The sequence below is a fragment of the Hakea prostrata genome, chromosome 7 (assembly GCF_041222555.1).
Source record: "Hakea prostrata isolate BN-2017 chromosome 7, UWA_Hpros_2, whole genome shotgun sequence".
Taxonomy (NCBI): Eukaryota; Viridiplantae; Streptophyta; class Magnoliopsida; order Proteales; family Proteaceae; genus Hakea; species Hakea prostrata.
The window spans coordinates 44,741,524-44,762,560 of NC_142606.1; the positions used below are offsets into that span (position 1 = coordinate 44,741,524).

General features: G+C 39.4%; 1 protein-coding gene across 2 annotated transcripts in view; it reads right to left on the minus strand.

The window, feature by feature from the left end:
* Positions 1-20,027, minus strand: part of LOC149011247 (uncharacterized) — a 49,209-nt gene extending 29,182 nt beyond the window's left edge. Inside the window, exon 1 of one of the 2 annotated variants that reach the window (XM_089160438.1) lies at positions 19,669-20,002. In XM_089160438.1, the coding sequence (XP_089016564.1) occupies positions 19,669-19,842 (174 nt within the window). In that variant the 5' untranslated portion in view covers positions 19,843-20,002. Of the gene's footprint in view, positions 1-19,668 lie in introns of both variants that reach the window. The other variant, XM_089160439.1, reaches the window with a different exon arrangement.
* Between the last annotated feature and the right edge of the window lie 1,010 nt (positions 20,028-21,037).

Here is a 21,037-nt window from a genome sequence, read left to right on the forward strand (position 1 = left end):
CTTTATTTTTCGTCTCAATTCAATTGCATTAGATGTATGGATTAGGACCGCTCGTTTAATTTAATTAATTAGTTAAAATCTTTGAATCATTGCACTTTCGCATTACCATTAAGAGATTAAATTCTAAGTGGCATATCTCCTTGAGATCGACCCGTTAGCTACGATACCGTGCGCTTGCGGTTATTTTTATTTTGCAAACATTGGGATTTTGGGAATCAAACAAGGTAAGTTAACAAAGTTCTCCATTTTTTGTTTTTGTTTTGTTTATGGCTCAAATCAACTTAGATTGCTTACAAATTAAAGTATGTCTAGTCTAGAGTGTGGATCTATGAATTTGTGGTGTCAAAAATAAATTTTTAGTTCTTCCTAGTATTTTTTTATTTTTTTGTTATTAAAAATTATTTTGTAAATTATATATATTGCTAAAAATGTATTTGTATACTTGTATAGTAGATGTATATGTATGTGAGACAACATATTGCAATGATGGTGTTGAATCAAATTTTTTTTCTGTTAATTATTTATCTTTATTATTTGAAATATATTTAAATAATTTTAAAAAATAAATTAATTTATGTTTTAAATTTAAAAATAGGATTAGTGGAAGCATGTATGCAATTTTTGGAGCAGGTTATGGAGCTTTTCAAGATAACTAGTATTTATAAATTTTTAAAATATTTTTAAAATTTTTAATTTATTTAAATATTTTTTTAAATTATTTAAATATTTTAAAATTTTATATTTAGGTATTAAAAAACACTTATTTATCTTTTTTAATCTAAAAATAGGAGTTTTTTTATAAGTGCATATATAATTTTTTGAGCATATTGTGGAGCTTTATAAGATACATAGTGTGTATTTCTTATATTAGATGCTCACTTTCAAAGATGTCAGACATAGCTTAGCAATACGAGAGGACACTGACAGCTGATAGAAGAAGAGTTAAGTGTAATAACTACAAGAAACAAATAAGAGGAAGTGCAAAAATAGGGGTGTGGTAGGATGCCAAAAAGTGCCCCCATAGGTCAAGAGGGCAATGGCCTCATACTTGGTTGGGAAAGCCAAAGAAGAAAGAGAATAGAACACAGAGGGAGGAGTTCGAGGATACATTCCTAGATAACTTTCCAAAGCTAGGAAAGCAGGATTTTGATCTAAAGCAACCAGGAGAGTATGGATGTGACCTTCACCCAGAGTTCACACAAATCAGGAGGGCGATGATAATGAGTGGGTAGAAGGCAAGGGTTGATGACATGAGGAGGCAACAGAGGGCTATGATTGTGGGTCCTCTAGAGAGCTAGTAGGTATGGGAGGCACACACAGCTCCCAAGTCCCTATAAAGAAGAGTCAAAGTGTGAGGGAGGAGATTCCTATCCCACGGGCCCTAACAAGGGGTCGAGCTTCATCAGCACATCCTACAAATCCGCATTTTGAGATTCTTTATAATGACCCGGCCCTATTTAGGATGCATGAGCACAAGCAGACAAAGTTGAAGCACTTGTGGGGGAGTGTGAAGGAGAAAACGAGGATGGTTTACTCTAAATGGGCTATATACCATAGTATTGCAGCACATACAGCCCAGTGGCCCCTACTATAGGGATATGATTGAGGAAATAAGCAAAGCTAGGAGTGGTGTAAACGAACTCATATCACACAAGATATAAAATATCTATTTGCCTAAGCATAAAGAGGAGTTGAATGAGTATATTAATGGATTAAAGCCCATATGCGGCTTATTATGCAGTGACTATGATGGCTAATGGTTGGACTGGTCCCATTAAACAATCAATCATCAATTTCATGTGGCATTGTGATGGGAGGACAATGTTCCTCAAGTAAGTAAATGCATCCAATGAGAAAAAGGATGCAAAATACATCTATAAATTATTGAAGCAAATGGTGAAGGAGGTTAGAGTGGAGAATGTGATTCAAATTGTGACTGATAATGGCTCCAACTACAAGAAAGCTGGGTTAAAGATGCAGGGGAACCCTAGGTATAAAAACATTCTTCTACTTCTAGTACTAAATTTCATTTTTAAATACAGATATTACATATTTACATTACATATACACTTTATAACTTTGTATTGATGCCTTTAATGGACAAATATAAGCTCTTTTGGACTTCATGTGCTACTCATGGCATTGACTTAGTGCTTAAGGATATAGGAAATGTCAAGCTTGTGAAGAAGACCGTGGAGCAAGCCCAATAAGTTAGCAACTTCATATATAACCACACCTATGCATTAAAGATGACGAGGGACAAGTGTCAAGGTGACTTAGTGAGGCCAAGCATAACTAGATTTCTACCAATTGGATAGCACTACAGAGCTTTGAGAGCAAGAAGACTGGCCTTAGGAGCATATTTGCATCAGAGTAGTGGTTTAACTAGGGGGGTTCTTCATCCATAGGAGGAAGGAGAGCACAGTTGACCATACTTGATGACAGTTTCTAAAAATAATGTGAGGACAATGGCTTGAGCATGTGGTGCATGTGTTGACTGTTGAGGATAGTAGATCAGCAAAGAAGACCTACTCTACCCCGTATATAGGCTGCAATAGATAGGATGAAGCAACAAGTTGCTCAGGTCTACCCACACGGCAACAAGAAAATCCTCGACATTATCCAAGTTAGATGGGAGTCTATGTTGTAGCATCCACTACATAAGGCTTGTGAGTTGTTAAGTCTAGGAATCAATTTAATTTTTATTATATTATCACACAATTAAGTATTAATTATTCCCTTTTATTTTTGTTTTTTCTTACACAGCATACTATCTAAATCCCAAGTACCATTACAAAGACAATCTTGGGATAAGGCAAGATTTAATAGATGTCGTCCAAACTATAGTGGAGAGGTAGGAGCCGGATCCATCTAAACAGGCATTCATCCTTACGGAGGTGTGATAATGATTTGATATTCACAATTCATAGTATTATACTAAATCATTAAATATTAATCTATTTTTTTTTTTCCTCTATATATTAGATAAAGGCATTTAGGGATGCCACTGGGAGCTTTGGTTGTTTCGTGGCTGTATCAAGAGGGGAATCCACCCCTAAGGGTAAGTTAATTCATTATATATTTATAAAAGAAATTTAGGTTGAAATTGTCAAAATTTCAACCGAAATACATGCATTTTTGGAAAACAAAACGAAAAACCAATTATTTTGGAAAAGTTATAAGTTTTAACCGAAACGATACAAAATTTCGGTCAAAACGGTCTGAAATTTCGTATCATTTTGAAACGATACTATCCCAGCTATAAAAATGAAGTGTTACGAGTGAAACTTGCGTAATTTCATAGGTTCCGTCAGTTTGACCGAAATAGCCCCTCTAGATTTCGACACCAAACCCCTTTTTTCCCATTTCTCTTGCTTTCTACCCTCTTTTCACCTATTTTAGCAACTTCTTTGCATTCCTTCTTCAATCTTGCATTGAGTTTTTGAGAATCAAAGAAGTTGAGTTAACAAACTTCTCCATTTTTTATTTTTGTTCTGTTGATGGCCGAATCAACTTAGATTGCTTTCAAATTAAAGTATGTCTAATCTAGAGTGTTGATCTATGAATTTGTCGTGTCAAAAATAATTTTTTGGTTCTTCCTAGTATTTTTTATTTTTCTGTTATGAAAAATTATTTTATAAGTTATATATATTGCTAAAAATATATATATGTATACTTGTATAGCAAATGTATGAACTTCAAATTAATGTATGTGAGACAGCATATTGCTATGATGGTGTTAAATAAAAATTTTTGCTGTTAATTATCTATTTTACTTTATTAAATATTTTTTAAATATTTAAATATGATAAAAATACTAATTAATTTATGTTTTAAAATTAAAAATAGGAGTATTAGTAGAAGCATGTATGCAATTTTTGGAGCTGTTGTGGAGCTTCTTAAGATAATTAGTGCATATTTTATATAATTTTTAAATTATTTAGACATTAAAAAAATACTTTTTTATATTCAAAAATAAAAGATTATTATTATAAGCATTATGTAATTTTTGGAGCATATTGTGGAGCTTTTCAAGATTACTTAGTGTGTCTTTCTTGTATCAGACACTCTCTTTCAAAAATGTCACACATAGTTTGGTAACAAGAGAGGCCATTGACAGCTGATAGGAAGAAGAGCGAGTGTAATTACTACAAAAAAACAAATAGGAGGAGCTGGGGCCACTAGACTGAAGGTGCACTTAGCTGGGGAAACAAGGGATGTAGTAGGATGCCAAAAGATGCCTTCAGAGGTTAAGAAGGCAACGGTCTCATACTTAGTTAGGGGAAAGCAAAAGAGGAAAGAGAAGAGAACACAGAGGGAGGAGTTCGAGTATGCATGCCTAGATGACCTTCCAGAGCCAAAAGAGCAAGATTTTGATCTAGAGCAACCAAGAGAGTATGGACGTGACCTTCACCCAGAGTCCAAACAAATTAGCAGAGCAATGATGATGAGCAAAGAGCATGCAAGGGTTGATGACATAAGGAGGCAACAGAGGGCTATTGGTTGTGGGTCCTCTAGAGAACCAACAGGCATAGGAGGCACAGGCAACTACCAAGTCCCTATGAGGATGAGTTAGAGTGAGGCAGGTGGTTCCTATCCCAAGGCCCCAACAAGGGATCGGGCTTCATCAACACATGCTACAGATCCAGGTCTACAGATTCTTCACAATGATCCGGCCCAATTTAGGAGGCCTGAGCAAAAGCAAAGAAAGTTAAAGCACTTATGTGGGAGTCTGAAGGAGAAAGTGGGGATGGTTTTCTCCAAATAACCTATGTACCATAGTATTCCAGCGCATACAGCCTAAGGGCCCTACTATAGGGATATGATTGAGCAGATGGGCAGGGCTAGAAGTGGTTTATAGGGGGGGCCACTCCATATGAGATATATAACGTCCTAAGCATAAAGAGGAGTTGAATGAGTATATTAATGGATTAAAGCTCATGTGGGCTTATTATGGAGTAATTGTGATGGTTGATGGTTAGATTGATCCCACTAAACAGTCAATCTTCAATTTCATGTTGAATTGTGATGGGAGGACAGTGTTCCTCAAGTCAGTAAATGCATCCAATGAGAAGAAGGATGCAAAATACATTTATAAATAATTAAAGAAAGTGGTGAAGGAGGTTAGAGTGGAGAATGTGATCCAAATTTTGACTGATAATGGCTCCAACTACAAGAAAGTTGGGTTGAAGATGCAGGGGAACCCCAGGTATCAAAACAAGCCTTTACTTCTGGTACTAATTTTCATTTTTAAATACAAATATTACATATTTACATTACATATACACTTTATAACTTTGTATTGATGCCTTTGATGGACAAATATAAGCTCTTTTGGACTCCATGTGTTGCTTACTACATTAACTTAATGCTAAAGGACATAGGAAAGGTCAAGCTTGAGAAGAAGACCGTGGAGCAAGCCCGACAAGTTAGCACCTTCATTTATAACCCCACCTATGCATTAAAGATGATGAGGGACAAGTGTCAGGGTGACTTAGTGAGTCCAGGCATAACTATATTTGCTACCGTTGGATAGCATTGCAGAGCTTTAAGAGTAGGAAGACTAGCCTTAAGAGCATGTTTGCATCAGAGTAGTGGTTTAGCTGGGAGAGTTCTTCATTCGTAGGAGGAAGGAGAGCATAGTTGACCATATTGGATGATAGTTTCAGGAATAATGTGAGGACAATGGTGAAGATGCTTGAGCCTGTAGTACATGCGTTGAGGATAGTAGATCATTAGAGAAGACTTACTCTACCACGCATATAGGCTGCAGTAGATAGGATGAAGCAAAAAGTCATTCAGGTCTACCCACACAGCAACAAGAAAATCCTCGACATCATCCAAGTTAGATGGGAGTCTATGTTACAGCATTCACTACATAAGGCTAGTGAATTGTTAAGTCTATAAATCAATTTAATTTTCATTACATTATCACACTACTAAGTATTGACTATTCCCTCTTATTTTTGCTTTTTCTTACACAACATACTATTTAAATCCCAAGTACCATTACAAAAACAATCTTGAGATAAGACAAGATTTGATAGATGATGTCCAAACTATGGTGGAGAGATTGGAACCAGATCCATCTAAACAGGCATTCATCTTTATGGAGGTGAGATAGTGATTTGATATTCACAATCATAGTTTTATACTAAGTCATTAAGTATTATCCTAGTTTATATATATATATCAGATAAAGGCATTTAAGGATGCCATTGGGAGCTTCGGTTGTTCCATAGCCGTATCAGGACAGGAATTTGCCCTTGGGGGTAAGTTAATTCATTAAATATTTAATTGATTATATTTTATCTTTAACTTAGTTATTTAAGTATTGAAATGACTTGGAGTCTATGTTTGTTGTAGCTGAATAGTGGTTGCAATTTTGACGTAACTCACCCCACTTAAGTAAGATTGCAAGCAAAGTGTTCTTCCAAACATGTTCTGCCACTGGTTGTGAGCAAAATTGGAGCACCTTCAGCCTCATCCACTTTAAGAGGCGCAACCGATTGGGTGTGAAGCGTCTAGAGGACCTTGTCTACTTACACTGTAATATAAGATTGAGGGAGGATCATATTAGACAATGGATGGACAGAGAATGTAATAGTATCGTGTTGGCTGACATATTTGAGATGGATGGTGATGATAACCCAATAGTTGACTAGATCAGGGACAGTAAAGAGCCCTTGCTGGATGAGGAGGGAGGTCGTCCATGTAGACAGTTGCCAGAAGAGATGGGGGCTGATGTGGAGGACTTCATGGCCCAAGAGGGGAGTTCACATGCAGCACCCACCCACCCCTTCGTGCCACACCCTAGTGCATCCACCCAAAGTAAGGATTTAATTGCCTGGTTCGACATTGAGGACGATGCGACTTAAGCACCCCCCAACGACGACGATAATGATAATGATGGATGATGGAGGGGATGAAAAGGGTGTTGGACCTCATAATCAGAATTTAACTGATCCTAAAGACAGACCACCAGCACCAGCAGTACATGAGAGTCAGGAAGGGGGAGGATGTGATGCAGAATTGAAGACATATTTAAGAAAGAAGAAGCCCATTGGATTAGGCCCATCCAAAGCCTAAAGCTATCACCTGAATCAGCCCATGGCTTTCATGGGCTAGGACTGTTTTAGTGGGTTAAAGTTAGCCCACATATGTTGGACTTCATATTCTAAACCTAAGCCTAAGTCTAGTTTTTGGAAAGTCAATAAAAGGGGCTTTGGTTTGAAAATAAGAGAACTCATTGTCTAAGGAGTTCTCCTTTGTCAAAAGTTAGGTAGTAGTTGAGTTATTAATAGGTAGGTGGTCTTAGCTAGTGGTTGGATGTTGCCATTAATGTTTATGTCTCTTTAGAATGCTATATAAAGAGACTCATGTAAGTGGTGAAGACACAACTTATGAATTCAAATCAAATTGCTAGCTAGCATTCCTCCTCTTTGGAGAACCCTTGTGTTTCATCAAGGTAGGTTGGTGTTCAACCCAATCAATCCACCTTGCGGTGTGAAGCCCGGGTGTTACATGTTACATTGTTATTGTCACTTTCTCCATTATAGTCCTGCCCCTATTTGAAGATCTATTCAGCCCGTTATAATACCATTCTAATTTTCAGCCCCATTTCCCATCTAAACTCTGTTTCACCTTAAGTCCATCAAATTTGCAATTGACTCCCTATGAAAAGGTCCTATTTGGGTACTGTTTTGATCAATCAAATTCGGTATCTACATTAGGATGACCACCGAGATTCACAAGCGAGAGTTAGTTCACCCACACGACAAAAGATTCAAACCATACTGGAGCTACATCATGAGGCAAAAATGTTTCTTTGACATATTTGAGGAACGGGAAAGGGAGACAGCACAAATATAACACGGAGTACATACCATCATATGGGTCTTATCCTCCGACTGATGCGGAGAGCTTGGTGGGATCCATAAGATCAATAAGCATAGACGATTCCAAAGACTCCACCTCCAAAGGATCCAAATGGCATAGGCCTACAGAGTCCTCATATGATACTACTGTGGAGAGTATTGGTTATACTGAGTCGACTTATGAAGCTTATGGTTATGGACCTTATGGTGTCCCTCCCACTATCACCTATCAGAGTCAACCACTGGAACCTATTGTCAGTATGGAGCTTATGGTGTGCCAGCCCCCGCCCACAACTAGGGTGTTCCTTCATTTGTTGAGCAAATCTTCCACTCTATACCATAGCCATCACCAACCTTTCCATAAACAGTTGAGCCAATTCCTTATCCAGAGATTCAAAACTTCCCACCATCAAGACATCTTAGGCATGTGGATGAGGCCACATACAGAGCTGCAGTAGCTGACTACGTCGACAACTATATGGGGCAAACATCATGGGACTAGTATTGTCATTTGTGGGGTGCAAAGGGAAGAGGGAGACATAGAATAGAGTAGACTTGCAATTGGTAATATCCTCGCTTCTTCTCATATATACCATATACTTGAATGTTTCCTTTTCAATGGTTTTTTTGGTTAACCAGTAGTTCTATAGCGTTAATTATGCTTGAAATAGGTCTTATGTAAGAATCTAAATCATTTCGAGTCCATATGAGGCCCGAAACTGAAGTTCGAAACTTCAGTTAAAAAAAATCACAAGTTTCAACGAAACTTGAAAATTTCGGCCTTTTCCTAGGTCGAAGTTCCTGTTTCGATCGAAATTTCTTTTATGTATATATTTAATTAGTTATATTCTATCTTTAACTAAGTTACTTTAAGTATTGAGATGACTTGGAGTCTATGATTGTTGCAGTTGAATGGTGGTTGCAATTTGAACATGACTCACCCCACTTGAGTATGATTCCAAGCAAAGTGTTCTCCTAGACATGTTCTGCCACTGATTGTAAGCGAAATTGGAGCACCTGCAGCCTCATCCACTCAAAGAGGCACAACCAATTAGGTGTGAAGCGTTTAGAGGACCTTGTCTACTTAAACTATAATATGAGACTGAGGGAGGATCATATTAGACAGGGGATGGACAGAGAGAGTAACAATATCAAGTTGGCCAACATGTTTGAGATGGATGATGATGATAGCCCAGTAGTTGACTGGATCAGGGACAATGGAGAGCCCTTACTAGATGAGGAAGGAGGTCGTCCCAGTAGATAGATTGCAAAGGATATGGGGGCTAATGTGGCATACTTCATGGCCTAAGAGAGGGGTGCACATGCAACGCCAGCCCATCCATTCGTGCCATACCCTAATGCATCCACTCAGAGTGAGGGTTTGATTGCCTGGTCCGACATCGAGGATGATGCGACTTAGGCACCCCCTAACAATGACGATGACGACAACGAAGACGATGACGATGATGACGATGATGACGATGATGGAGGGGATGAAAAGGGTGTTGGACTTCACGATCAAGATTTAACTGATCCTATGGACAGACCACCAACACCAGCAGTACGTGAGAATCAAGGAGGGGGAGGACGACCACCGAGATTCACAGGTGAGAGTCAGTTCACCTACGCGACACAAGATTCAGACCATAGTGGAGCTGCATCTTGAGGCAAAGATGTTTCATCAACATATTCGAGGAACGGGAAGGCGAGATAGCATGGATATAGTATGGAGGACACGCCATCATATGGCTTTAACCATCCAGCTGATGCAAAGAGCTAGGTGGGATATATGAGATTGATGATTCCAGAGACTCCACCTCAAGAGGATCCGGATGACATAGGCCTGCAAAGTCCTCATATGATACTGTTGGGGAGAGTATTGATTTTACTAGGTCGACTTATGGAGCTTATGGTTATGGACCTTATAGTGTCCCTCCTAGCTATCAGACTCAGGGTCAACCACAAGTGGAGCCTTATGGTCATAGAGCTTATGAAGCTTATGGTGTCCCTCCCATTATCACCTATCAGAGTCAATCATTGGAACCTTACTGTCATTATGGAACTTATGGTGTCCCCGCCCCTACCGACAACTAGGGTGTTTCTTCATTTGTTGAGCATATCTTCCACCATATACCACAGCCACCACCAACCCTTCTATATGCATTTGAGTCAATTCCTTATTTGGAGATTCCCAACTTTCCACCATCACGACATCATCTTAAGCATATAGATGAAGCCACATACAGACTACAGTTGCCGACGTACATCGGATGTGTATTATCATTTGTATGGAGTGCAGCAGGAAGAGGGAGACATGGAATAGAGGATAGAGTAGACTTATACGTGGTAATATTCTCGGTTCTTCTCATATTTACTATATACTTGAATGTTACCTTTTCAATGGTTTTTTTTGGTAAACCAGTAGTTCCATTGTGTTTATTATGTTTGAAATAGGTAGTATGCAAGAACCCAGATCATTTTGGGTCCATATGAGGCTCGAAACTGAAGTTTGAAACTTCAGTAAAAAAATCAAATGTTTCAACCAAAATTTCGGTTGAAACTTGAAAAAATTTGGCCTTTTCCTCGGTCGAAATTCATGTTTCAACCGAAATTTCTTCCTTGGGTATAAGAAGGGGGAGGAATCTTAGAGCTGTGGCAGTGAAGGGAGGGGAGGGGAGAGGTGGCAGACAAAAGGAAAGGGCTGGGGTTGGGGAGGCTGTGCTGTACTTACTTGGGAAAGGTACTGGAAGTCGAAGAAAGTTGCTGTAGGTGCTGATTTGATGCTTTGAATTTTGTTAGAATGCTTGCTTGAATGCTGGAAAGTAATGAAGAACAATCTCAGAGACAACCCCAAGGTCCCCCCCCCCCACAGGAAACCCACGATCAATTCGTTCATTCATTCAAAACTGAAATCAAATTACAAGGAAAGGCTATTTATTGAATTATAGCCTGGGAAAGCACACACTGACTCAAACTTAGGATGTCCCTTCTGATAAGGACTCCTTTACAAACTAACTTGGACTCTTGAATTTAAAATACTGACTGAACTAAATAAGATAGGAAACCTATCCTAACTCAATCTGGACTCTTTTAAACTTGACTCACAAGTAACTTATCCAAAACAATTCAAATTGACTCAAACAAAACCCTTGAGACTCCAAATCACAGACTCTAAGTTGGAAGTAAATCCAACACTCCAAAATGGAGCAAAATGCCCAAATTACCCCTCAAGGGGGTTTTGGCCAGATTAAGAAGGCCTGTTTGAGCCCTCTTGCTGGCTCGATTGGGGTCATATTTTGTGTTCACATCACTATGTTTTGTTACAGGCATAGGCTGTCTATTTATAGCCTTCATTATTGTCTCCTAACAGTACTTAACATCAAAAACAGAATTCAAATAGGACTTCTAATTTAAATAGGATTTCTACTTATATCATCCTAAACTAACTCAAATAACAATTTAAAAACAGATTCGGACCCCTAACGAACTCCTAATTACAAATAGTCCCTTCATATTGAATCATGCTTCTATGTTGCTGAGCAGCAAGCCTAGTTCATGACTCAGGCCTCACGGCTCTTTTTGGGTGGATGTGGTGACCTACATCAGCTCTCCCCTTCTTGGAAACATTCCTCTCTAATGAACGCGAAAGCCATATACTTCTTATATAGATCCGGACCAATTCTCTTAAAATGATCAGTAGGTCCACGTGCTCTCATTCCTAGGCTTTCCCTTCCACTTAACAAGGGAGAAACGGTACCCTGGCCTTTACGAGTCTTATGCATGTTATTGAGAACTTCCTCAATTGAGTCTTCAATGGAGGGCTGGAGTTGAGGCAGCCGCAACATATACCATGAGTCTCCCTCGTCTGAGTGATGCCTTGAGTAGAGGGATAGGTCGGCCACATTGAAGATGTTGCTAATGCCTATGTCAGGAGGTAGTTCTAACAAATAGGCATTTGGGCCGATGCGCCTAAGAATCTTGTAAGTTCCCATCTTCTTGGTCTGGAGCTTGGTGTTGACACCTGTTTGATGGCTTGATGCAGCTCTAGGTGGACCCTCACCATAACCACATATCCTGACTTAAACTTAACAATCCTTCTATGCTTGTCTGCATTGCTTTATGAATCATAGTCTTGAGAGCTATATGCCTTCTAGCATTAGTGTGAACCTCTATGATATGCTCAAGAACTCATCCACTTCTGTATTTACCCTGGCTTGTGCTGGCACTCAGGCTAAATCAATGTGCTTTTGAGGTTGTATGCCTAGAAGTGCCTCAAAGGGGGTCCTATCTATGGTTCTGTTCACTGAGTATAGCTAGCAAGTATTCTCATAATCCCTTACCAAGCTTCACAATAGATTTCCCAGGCTTTGGTTCACTTCAGTCTGACCATCTGTCCGAGGGGAAAGTAGAGGAGAATAGCAACTTTGTATTTGTTATTAGCCATAGGGTTTTCCAAAACCGATCTAAGACTATAGTGCTAGTAGACCATAGATCCACACAATTTCCTTGAAGAAGAATTTGGCAATATGACTAGCATTAAAGGTCTTCCTACAAGGGATGAAATGTGCCAGTTTTATGAACCTATCAACTACCACAAAGATAGAGTCATGCATCTCCAAGGTAAGAGAAGTATAGCCTTGTATTTTGTTTTTCCCCCTTGGCCAATTGACACACCCTACATCTATAACTACTTCGACCTCTTTGGACAAGCAGGCTAGTAACATCTATCAATGACTTGGGCTACGGAGTTCCTATTCCAAAATATCCTCCCTGTACTCCCCCATGCAACTCTCTAATGATATGTTGCCTAAAGGAGGAGTCTGGGATACATATTCTTGTATTGAGGAATAGATACCCATCATGGATGGCGTACTTAAGGTGTTGGCCACCCTACTATAACTCTCAATATATTGCTCTAAAGTCCTAGTCACCGGCATACTCATCGAAAATCTGTTGGATGCCAAGGGCTTGTAATGAGAACATGGTAAGGTTAAGACCTTTCAGCTGAGAGCATCTACTACTTAGTTCACCTTCCCTGCTTTATACTTCAGAGCAAATACAAATTCTTGTAGATAGCAAACCCACTTGGGATGCCTGTGGCATATAGATTTTTATGAGTGGACGTGTTTTAAGGCCACATAATTTTATTATTATTAAAAAAAAAAAAAGAGGAATCAACTCTTTGCACACCAGATAGTGTCTCCAATGTCTAAGTACCTGGACTACTGCATAGAGTTCCAGATCAAAGGTTGAAAGTTGAGTCCTGGTATCGTTCAACTTCTCACCATGGAAGGCAATGGGTGGCCTTGCTTCTTCAGAAATCCTCTGATTCCTACACAAAAACTTAGTCAAAGTTAGGAAGGCTAAGTATAGGGGCTTCAGTCATCTTTTTATTGATTAGGGTAAAAGCCTTGGTGGTAGCAGGGGTTGACTCAAACGTTCCTTCTAAGGTTTCAGTACACTCGTTAGGGGAGCCATAATGATGTTGGAATTCCTGATAAACCTTTCATAAAAGTATACAAGCCAGTTGGAACTCCTGACTTTTGTGAAACTTTTTAGAATAAACCAATCAACTATACATCTGACCTTCCCAGGATCTAATCCACACCATTGATGAGTTGATAAATCCAAGGAAGATAACTTTGGGCATTTTGAATGTGCACTTCTTCAGGTTCAAGAACGAATTTTCTCTCCACAAGACTCCCATTACTTCTTGTAGGTGGTCCAAGTTCTCCTCTAGCTTTTTACTATATGCTAAGATATCATCAAAATAAACAACCTAAAATTTCCTAATGAAGGGTTGGAGTACCTGTGTCATGACCCTCATAGAAGTGTTGGGTGATTGGTTACGCCAAAGGGCATAACCTTCCATTCAAATAGGACGCCTTTTGTCTTAAGTGATGTCTTCCACTCATCCCCAAGTTTGATTCAAATTTGATAGTACCCACTTTTTAGATCCAACTATGACAAGATGAAGGCCCTTGTAAGCGTATCTAACATGTCATCTAGTCTAGAAATAAGGAACCTGTATTTTACTATGATTTTGTTGGTGGCCCTGCTGTCAACCCACATCCTCCAAAAGCCGTCCTTCGTAGGGTTAATAAGGCTGGTATAGCACAAGGACTAAGGCTTTTAGAGATAAACCCCTAATCTAGTAATTCTACTCCCTGCCTCTATAATTTTTTATATTCTACTGGACTCAACTAGTAGGCTGGTAGGTTGGAAGTACTGACCCCAGAACTAGGTCAATAACATATTGGATGTCCCTTAGCAACAAGGGTAGCCCACTAGACAGATCTTTTGGCATCAGGCCTACAAATTCAGAACGGCCTTATGGATTGGTGCTGTAAGTTCAACCTCGGGCTGTGGGATCTCTACCTGGCCAATGCTATCAAGGTACTTCTTTGCTGGGACCTTGAAATTCCTTAGGTGGAACAACCAAGAGCTGTTGTTTGGTGCTTGATCTCTTATCTGTCCCGAGGGCATGCCTTTTCTTAATTTCTTTTGACAGATTTAGGGGTGGGAGTACAATTTTCTGACCTTTGTGGTCAGATTTACATTTATTTTCCTTACCCATAATGGTGACATCATTATCATAAGACCTCCCAAGATCATGTTTGGCAACCTCATGGGAATGACATCACAACAAATCTCTTTGGAGTATGAGAGTAGGCTGATGGGTGTGACACACCTCAAAGAAACCTCTAGCCTATCACTATTGAGGTGGGATACTTTGTAGGGTTGAGGATGCCTTTTAGTCTTGAGACAAGCTTTTCCTACAAAACTCTCAGACACCACAAGGACACTGCTGCCACTATCCACTGTTACCGGGGCTAGATATTCACGTGTCATAAGTCTAGTGTAGAAAATGCAGCTACTTCTCTAGTCTTCTCCCTCTGTTTTTGAAACAAAAATTTGAACTTTATATTCATGTGAGGGTCTTGGTCCAAGTACTCTTCAACATATAAGTCTTCTAGATTTGCTTCTAGTGGAGGACAGATGACTTCTTCTTCAAGATCATGTTGATTGGCATCAAGGACAGCAACTCCACTTCTTTGAGGGCGCTCTCTGGCAAAGTGCCCCTTCTCTAGATAGTAGTAATGTTCTCCAAGGTTGATCTTCTTGTTGGGGCCCCTTCCCCTATAGTCTGCTCTAGGAGGGTTGACACCACATGTGGGTGCATTCCTCAGGAAGTCAAGATCCTGATTGTCATCTCTCCTCTAGGACAGAAAGGTTTCAGCTCATATGGCCTTATCAAATAATTGCCTAATATCATGTACTTTAGTCACTCCAAGTGCCATCTAGATCTCATATTTTAAGCCAAGCTTGATCGGGCCATAGTCTAGAGTTTGCTCTCCCTAGTCCATGTTCTAGATCCTAGGGGTGAAGCTGTTGGATATAATCAACAAAGGCATATTACCTTGCTTCAAGGTATGGAACTGCTCTTGTAACCTAGTTTTGTAGTGGTCAAGTAGGGCAGCTCTCTTATCATAGGTTACCTGTGGACTAAGAGAACAATTAAAATCCTAGAGCTCGAGCTTGACCTTGTGATGATCTCCGCCTCTCCTTTGATATTGTCCTCCATTAAATTAGGATACAATGTGGTTTTCTAGTGCGAGTGATGTATGATAGGGTCTTCCTTCAAGGGGTCTTTCAACACCTTCAAACCTATCATACATAGGATTGTCAAACATGGACTCTCTGGTTCCTCTCTCTTTCTTCTTTAAAAACAACTGTAAGAACTCTTGTATAGACATCTCTGTCAACATCTTCCCTATTACTTTGATTCCCGCTAGTTTCTTCACAACGGTGATTGACTATTTGGGAATTTACCAGGAGAGGTCAAACAGGCAACTCTTCCCTACAAGTTTATTCTAGTCAAGCTATCCTGGTTGCCAATCTTGTACCTGTGCTGAAACATCTGCTAGGGCTTTCTGCAAGCTCTCCAAAGCCTTGTGATGTGAACCAAATTCTTACCTTGGCCAAAACCCTAGAGTAGCCCCAAGGCCACTCCAATGTGGCGGACCTAGGGCTGGCCAAACCCTCTTAGAGAGGTATTCTGGTCAATCTAGCCCTAATTACGTTGCTGATTTATTTCTCAGAATTCTCTTTCTATTTTTCTGAAGAGTCTTGTTCAGTTAGGAAGTCTAGTGACTCTAGTCTGAGTTACAGATGAGTTCTTGAGTCTTCGGATTCTTCTTTAAGATAAGACACTTAACAGTCTTTATTTACTAGAAGAGTTCCTTTGGTATTTAAGTCCTAGGGAGAATATATTTTCAAGGAATTCCATTAGATCTTTGATTATTATTTTGGATGGTTGAGATTATTTGTCATGAGATCCTAATCTATACAGGAATCCCACTTAGGTTTAGAGTCTTTATAGTAGGCTATAAACAAGCCTATTCTTTCTTTGTAAGTTTCATAAGTCTGATTATTTGAATATGAATATTGAGTTGAGGATCGTGGTTCCTTTTCGAGGGGATGGCGGATTTTAAATTTTTAAGTCCAATTTCTTCTTCAAAGATCAGCAAACTCCATCTAGCACCCTTCTTCCAGAGATTCTGGCAAGTTCCAAGTACAACAAGCCCTAAACTCTCTCCCCTCTCTTCCCCTCCATCGCAGGTCATCCCCTTCCCCTTCCCCTTCCATCACAGGTCATCCCTTCCTCCCCCCCCTCCTTCCCTTGCAGCATCCCCAGCCCCTTCCCCTACCAACATAAGACCCTCGCTTCCCCTCCCTTGTTCTACACAAGCAACCCCAGCCCATCCCTTGCTGTCGTAACTTGGCAGCAGCTCCCCTAGGACCCCACGACACCCCCAACCCCTTCCCCTATCCCGTATGACTCCTAAACCACCCCCTACCCCTACCCCTACCCCTACCCTACCCTACAGTAACCCACCCCCACCCCTACCCCTTCCTTCTCTATACCTCTCGGTCCCTCCTTCTCTTCTCTTCTTTCTTGCGGCAAGAACAAAAACAGAAAATGAAAAGAGAGAAAGAAGAAAGAAGGAACGAAAAAACAAAAAAAATTAATAAAAATAAGAAGAAAGAAGAAAAGAAAAAGAGAAAGAAAGAAAAGCAAAAGGCAAGGAAATTTCTTATCCAAGATCCAGCCATCTTGTTCCCACCATTATTTCACCCTTCTTTAGGAATACTCTTAGACACCCAAGAACAGCCCATAGAGAATTTGTTAAGCCTCAAACTTATTTCCCTTCCACCCCGTCTAGTTTTTTATTAAATCCATATCTTACCCATAACCTTCACATTTAGGTCCCCTCTTGATTTCAGTGTCCTAGATATTGTTGATACATCCCATATTTCTGTGCTAACCAAATTCTTTCACCCAAAATTTAACCATATTATTCATTTGATTGTTGGAAGATTCTGAGCAGACCCACAATTTTAGGAAACTCTTCTAAGAAATGCTTTCCCTGAAATTGTGTTTCCATCACCTTGGGAACTGCTGATTCATCCATAGCTCTAATACCACTCTGATATAGCCCCACTGGGATGAGGAGAAATAAACCAAGACCCTTGGTAATGAGCATACAATTTAGGGTTTACAAAACCCTTCTGCTAGGGATTCAAGGCTGTTTAGGGCTTTTAGGATTCCAGGATGGGTATACAGGGTTTGAATTAGGGTTATGGGCCTACGACTTCTTTAAACAAAAACTCTGAACCTTATCACTTTTCAGATTCATATTCAAGTCCCTAGGTTTTTTGGATTTGGAAATTTAGGGTTTTCAGTTTTAGGGTTTTTAACTAGGACAAGGACTGGATGGAGTGCAAATGGGAGTAGGGGTTGTGGACCTAGAAGGAAAGGTAGTTCTTAGGAAGGGATTGAGAGATATGAAGTTTAACATTTTAGGGAACAATAGGGATGGCCAAAGGGGATAGAGGCAATGAACAGCAAGGGACGATTTTAAGGGGGGGGGTGAAAAGGATAATATGAATTGTTACCAGCCTGGTTTAGAAACCTGGGAGGATGGAGAATGGATGAATGGAGGCAGACCAGCAGCTCTGCCAAAGGAATTTCCTTCAATTCTGAAACCCTAAAAAGCTCAGCTTAACACCTGAACTTGCAACAAAAAACTTCTCAATAACTGAATTCCCAATACTGTGTTTTGTTACAAGCGTAGGCTGTCCATTTATAGCCTATATTACTTACTCCTAACAGTACTTAACATAAGAAACAGAATAAAAATACGACTTTTAACTTAAATAGGACTTCTACTTGAAACAGGATTTCTACTTACCTCATCCTAGCCTGACTCAAATAACAATTTAAAAATAGATGGGGCCTTAATTCCTAATTAAAATTAGGCCCAGCTAAAGTCAAGTAGGACTGTCAAAATTACCAAAATACTCCTGGTATCAAATCATGCTCCTATGCTGCGGGGCAGTAATCTAGGCTGCTGAGCAGCAAGTTTAGCTCTTCTTTCAGGGGCATGGGGGCTCTCTTTGAGGTGGGTGTGGTTGACCTACATCACATCTTCCATACTTCTATTGGGATTTCATCAAAACCTTTTGCCTTGCCTACAAATATGCATCCCTTAAAGTTTCTTTTACTTCGGACATCATAATTCTTCGCATATATGGCCGAAAATTGGTGACATAGCAAATGGTGCAATCATTCGAGTTACAGATACCTGAAGTATGTTGATCTAGAAAGTTAGAGCATGGTTGTCAAAGCGTCCGCCTAGGCGGCAAAGCAGTTTTTCAATCACTTTGTTTTGAACCGCTTAATTGATGCCCAATCTGCAAAGGAACTCAAAGGCCCAAAGTGACAGAGAACCTATTTTTGCTCCGAGGGTGCTGCCCCCACACCTCTGTCGGGGCAACCTCCTCGGATCCCCGCCCACTCACAGTGTAACAGGACCCCATGCCCCGTCGGCAACTGAATGTGAAGCATAAGCCATACTCAACATCAAGAATCAATGAATCAGTAAATGCCTAGGCAGACGGTTTGACAACCATGGTTTGATGAGATGAACTTATGTTTGTGTTTTTTCTTTTGAATAATTTTTCATAATTATGATTCTTGTTTTTTTTGGACGAATGTGACTATTGAATATTTGTTTAGCTTATTATAGAAAGTAGTTGTATTGAAAAGTAGTTTAAAAGTAGTTGTATTGAAAATTTTGACCCAACCGCTTTGGTCGCCTAATTGCCTAGGCAAAGCCCCAATCACTTTGGTCGCCTTGCTGCCTTGACAACCATGAGTTAAAGAAATAAAATTTTCATCTCTTTTTGATATCCTCATCACGTACTAGTACTTCACCATCTTCACTTTTAATACATCCAACATGGTTTAAATCTCTACTCTTTATATCCCTTATTTTAGCCATCTTATAGATAGTTTTTTCCCCTTCCTTTGTACGTAGCTTATTATTTAAATCTTCATACTTTTTTTGCCTTGCTTTCCCTACTATTTTCTTAGCTTCATTTCTAGCCAACAACTTGCACTTGAAACTTAATTTCCCAGAAAATGGGAAGCATGGAGAGAAAACGTTAAAACCAACCAACCATGTCAAAATATGCTTATAGACCAAAACCAGCAAATATAACATAATTTCCTTTTTGGCATCCTCATTGAATTTAATTCACCTCATAAATAACCACGCAAGTTGTAAAATCCTCGTGAATTTCTTCACTAGAAACAAGCAGCTAGTACACAAGCAAGCAAAAAAAGAAAATTTAAAAATTCAATAAAGTAGAAAACTAGGCGAAGAAATTTGGGACAACTAAATAACGAAGCATATGACCTTTAAAGGTGGACAACTTAGGATACCTTGATAATTCGTGCCTGCTCGGAGCTCAAAGAGGCTTTTGCAAATGTTTCTTCGTCCACGAAGATAGCTTTCTTAATGATCAGCTTCTGGAGAGACTCTAGATTGGACGCCATTTCCGACAAATTCACAACCGACGCCTTCCATCTCTCGTTTGCTTTACCAGTATCCTCCATTCTTGCGTAAATTAATCTGCTTCCGATTGAATTTGACCAACGAATCTTTCAATTTCTCCGCGCAGTGAAGATGGAAGTCATACGAGGGTTTTCTGGGATTAAATCCTCTCTCGGTTTCGGTTCCGGTTCACCTAGCAGAAAGAGACCTGGCGTAGGAAACTCGACATTTAAACTTTTCCGGATGAAACGGTAAGATTTTTATTTTATTTTTTGTTTTTGTGTTTTTCTGGTAATAAAAACGGAAGGCAGTAGAAATTAGGAACTAAGGGCAAATTGCTAGGGAGAAGCGCCGCTCCGAGCGGTCAAAGGCCCATATCACTTTTCGGGTCCAGATTTGCTGCGCTGCTCCCAAGCACGGTCCGAACTAAGTACCTTTTGATAACTCACCGAAATTAAATTTTTAGTATTTCTTGCTTTGTTTTTTGGCCAAAACAAAAAAGTACTTCTTGGCTTCTTGCTTTGAGAAGCAAAAAAAAAAAAAATTCGAAAACCATGCAATAAAATTATTTCATTTGACATGATTTTACAACATAAATTGAAATTTATAAAAAATTTGACTTGAAGAAATTTTTTCCTTTTTTTTTTTTTAAGAAAAAAGATCATTGAGAACAAGAGTTCATACAAACAGTAGCATATGTCTTACATGATTGCAGAAGCTAAGGATTTGATGAAGGCCACTCAGTCGGTAGCTCAACCAACAAGGCCAACCTGGACAAAGAATCTATTATACAATATGCAAACATTGAAAACAAACAGAATTGATAAAAATCAGTTCGAGAAGCACTTCCATGCAATAACTAATAGTAGTTGTTTGTTTCAAGTGCAGTTTGGGTTTAAATGAGATAGTTTTAGAATGGGTATTTATGGAATTTAGTACCCTAAATATAACAATGACAAATTTCATAAATTTCATTACGATTTTCAAATTTTCTACTTCCAAAAGCAAGTTTTATCAAACTCCTAAAAAAGTGTTTTTGCTTCCACAAACACTCTCTCTCTGCACAATCCTGTTCGTCCCTTCAGCCGGTTGAACCTGCAAAGATGAGCTCGACCGTGGAGGTCGAGTTTTCACCTCCGACGATCTAGTTAGAAATCCGACTAAGGAAGGCAAGAAAGTAATGAACAATAATAATACGAATAGTGATGGCTCTATTCAGCGTACCTTTCTCTTATGCTCCCTTACCTTTTTATAGAT